Source organism: Sinocyclocheilus grahami, unplaced genomic scaffold (genome assembly GCF_001515645.1).
Source record: "Sinocyclocheilus grahami isolate Dianchi unplaced genomic scaffold, SAMN03320097.WGS_v1.1 scaffold11939.1, whole genome shotgun sequence".
NCBI lineage: Eukaryota > Metazoa > Chordata > Actinopteri > Cypriniformes > Cyprinidae > Sinocyclocheilus > Sinocyclocheilus grahami.
This window is the reverse complement of record NW_015514129.1, coordinates 1-1,005: the sequence shown is the minus strand read 5'-3', so window position 1 is coordinate 1,005 and position 1,005 is coordinate 1. Positions and strand designations below refer to the sequence as shown.

Sequence of the window (1,005 nt, the reverse complement as noted above, 5' to 3'; positions counted from 1 at the left end):
AAAAAAAAAACGAAATTCTAAAAACAGGCTTTACTTTCATGCGAAAGTTTAATTTGACTTGAGGTGAAACGGCGTGTTTTCAAGATTCACTCAAAAACATAAAACCACAACAAAAACTCATACAGTGCGATGAATAATAAATTAAATCTACTTTATACACGTGTGAGGTGAGGTCAGTGTTTGCCGAGCTCTTTCTCCAGCCGCTCTCGGAGCTTGTGGAAGGACGGCCTCCTCTTGGGCTCCGGCTCCCAGCAGGACGTCATGATGCTGTAGACGTCAGGAGGACATTCGTCCGGCGGCTCCATGCGGTAACCCTGATCCACGCGCTCCCGCACCTCGCTCACCGGCTGCAACAAACACCAGCAGACAACATCACACCTTCAGGAAGATGAGAGCAAACCATAGATTTACTGTGAGAAACGCACTATTTTGGGATACGGCTGTTTGCCGTATGAGAAGATCTCCCACAGCAGGACTCCGTAGCTCCAAACGTCTGACTGAGCGGAGAACTTCTGCAGGAACAGAGAGGTCAGGTTGAGTTTGAACTAGGGAGGATCATCAACGATCTCGTGATGTGTCTCTCTCACCTTGTTCTTCAAGGCTTCGGGCGCCGTCCACTTGACGGGTAACTTTGAGTTGTCGGTTGCCGTTGAACTGACCTTGGCCAGACCGAAATCGCTGACTTTGGCAACGGTGTCTTCAGACACGAGGATGTTGCGTCCGGCGAGATCTCGGTGCAGGAGTTTCTTTGACTCCAGGTGCTCCATACCTTCACAAACATCCCTGAGAAAAGCGCAGAAATAAAACCTCCATGACTGAAATGCGTGGATTTTTTTATGATTTCAAAAATCTTTGATTCTTGAGATTCCTGACAAGCCCACATGACACAACAAAACATACTAATACATAAATAAAATGAAATAAAGCATTTTTTCTCAAATAAATTAAATAATTCTTACTACGATAATACAAAAAACACAAAATAAAACCCACTTTTTTTTTTTT

At 44.5% G+C, this 1,005-nt stretch overlaps 1 protein-coding gene across 1 annotated transcript; it reads right to left on the bottom strand.

Moving 5' to 3' along the window:
- Positions 1-8: 8 nt before the first annotated feature.
- On the bottom strand, positions 9-792 carry LOC107578784 (megakaryocyte-associated tyrosine-protein kinase-like). The gene is made up of 3 exons (XM_016264699.1): positions 588-792; positions 426-512; positions 9-347 (listed from the first exon to the last, which is right to left on the bottom strand). Exons 1-3 carry the CDS (start codon positions 765-767, stop codon positions 174-176), a joined length of 441 nt encoding a protein of 146 aa, XP_016120185.1. The 5' UTR covers positions 768-792; the 3' UTR covers positions 9-173.
- Between the last annotated feature and the right edge of the window lie 213 nt (positions 793-1,005).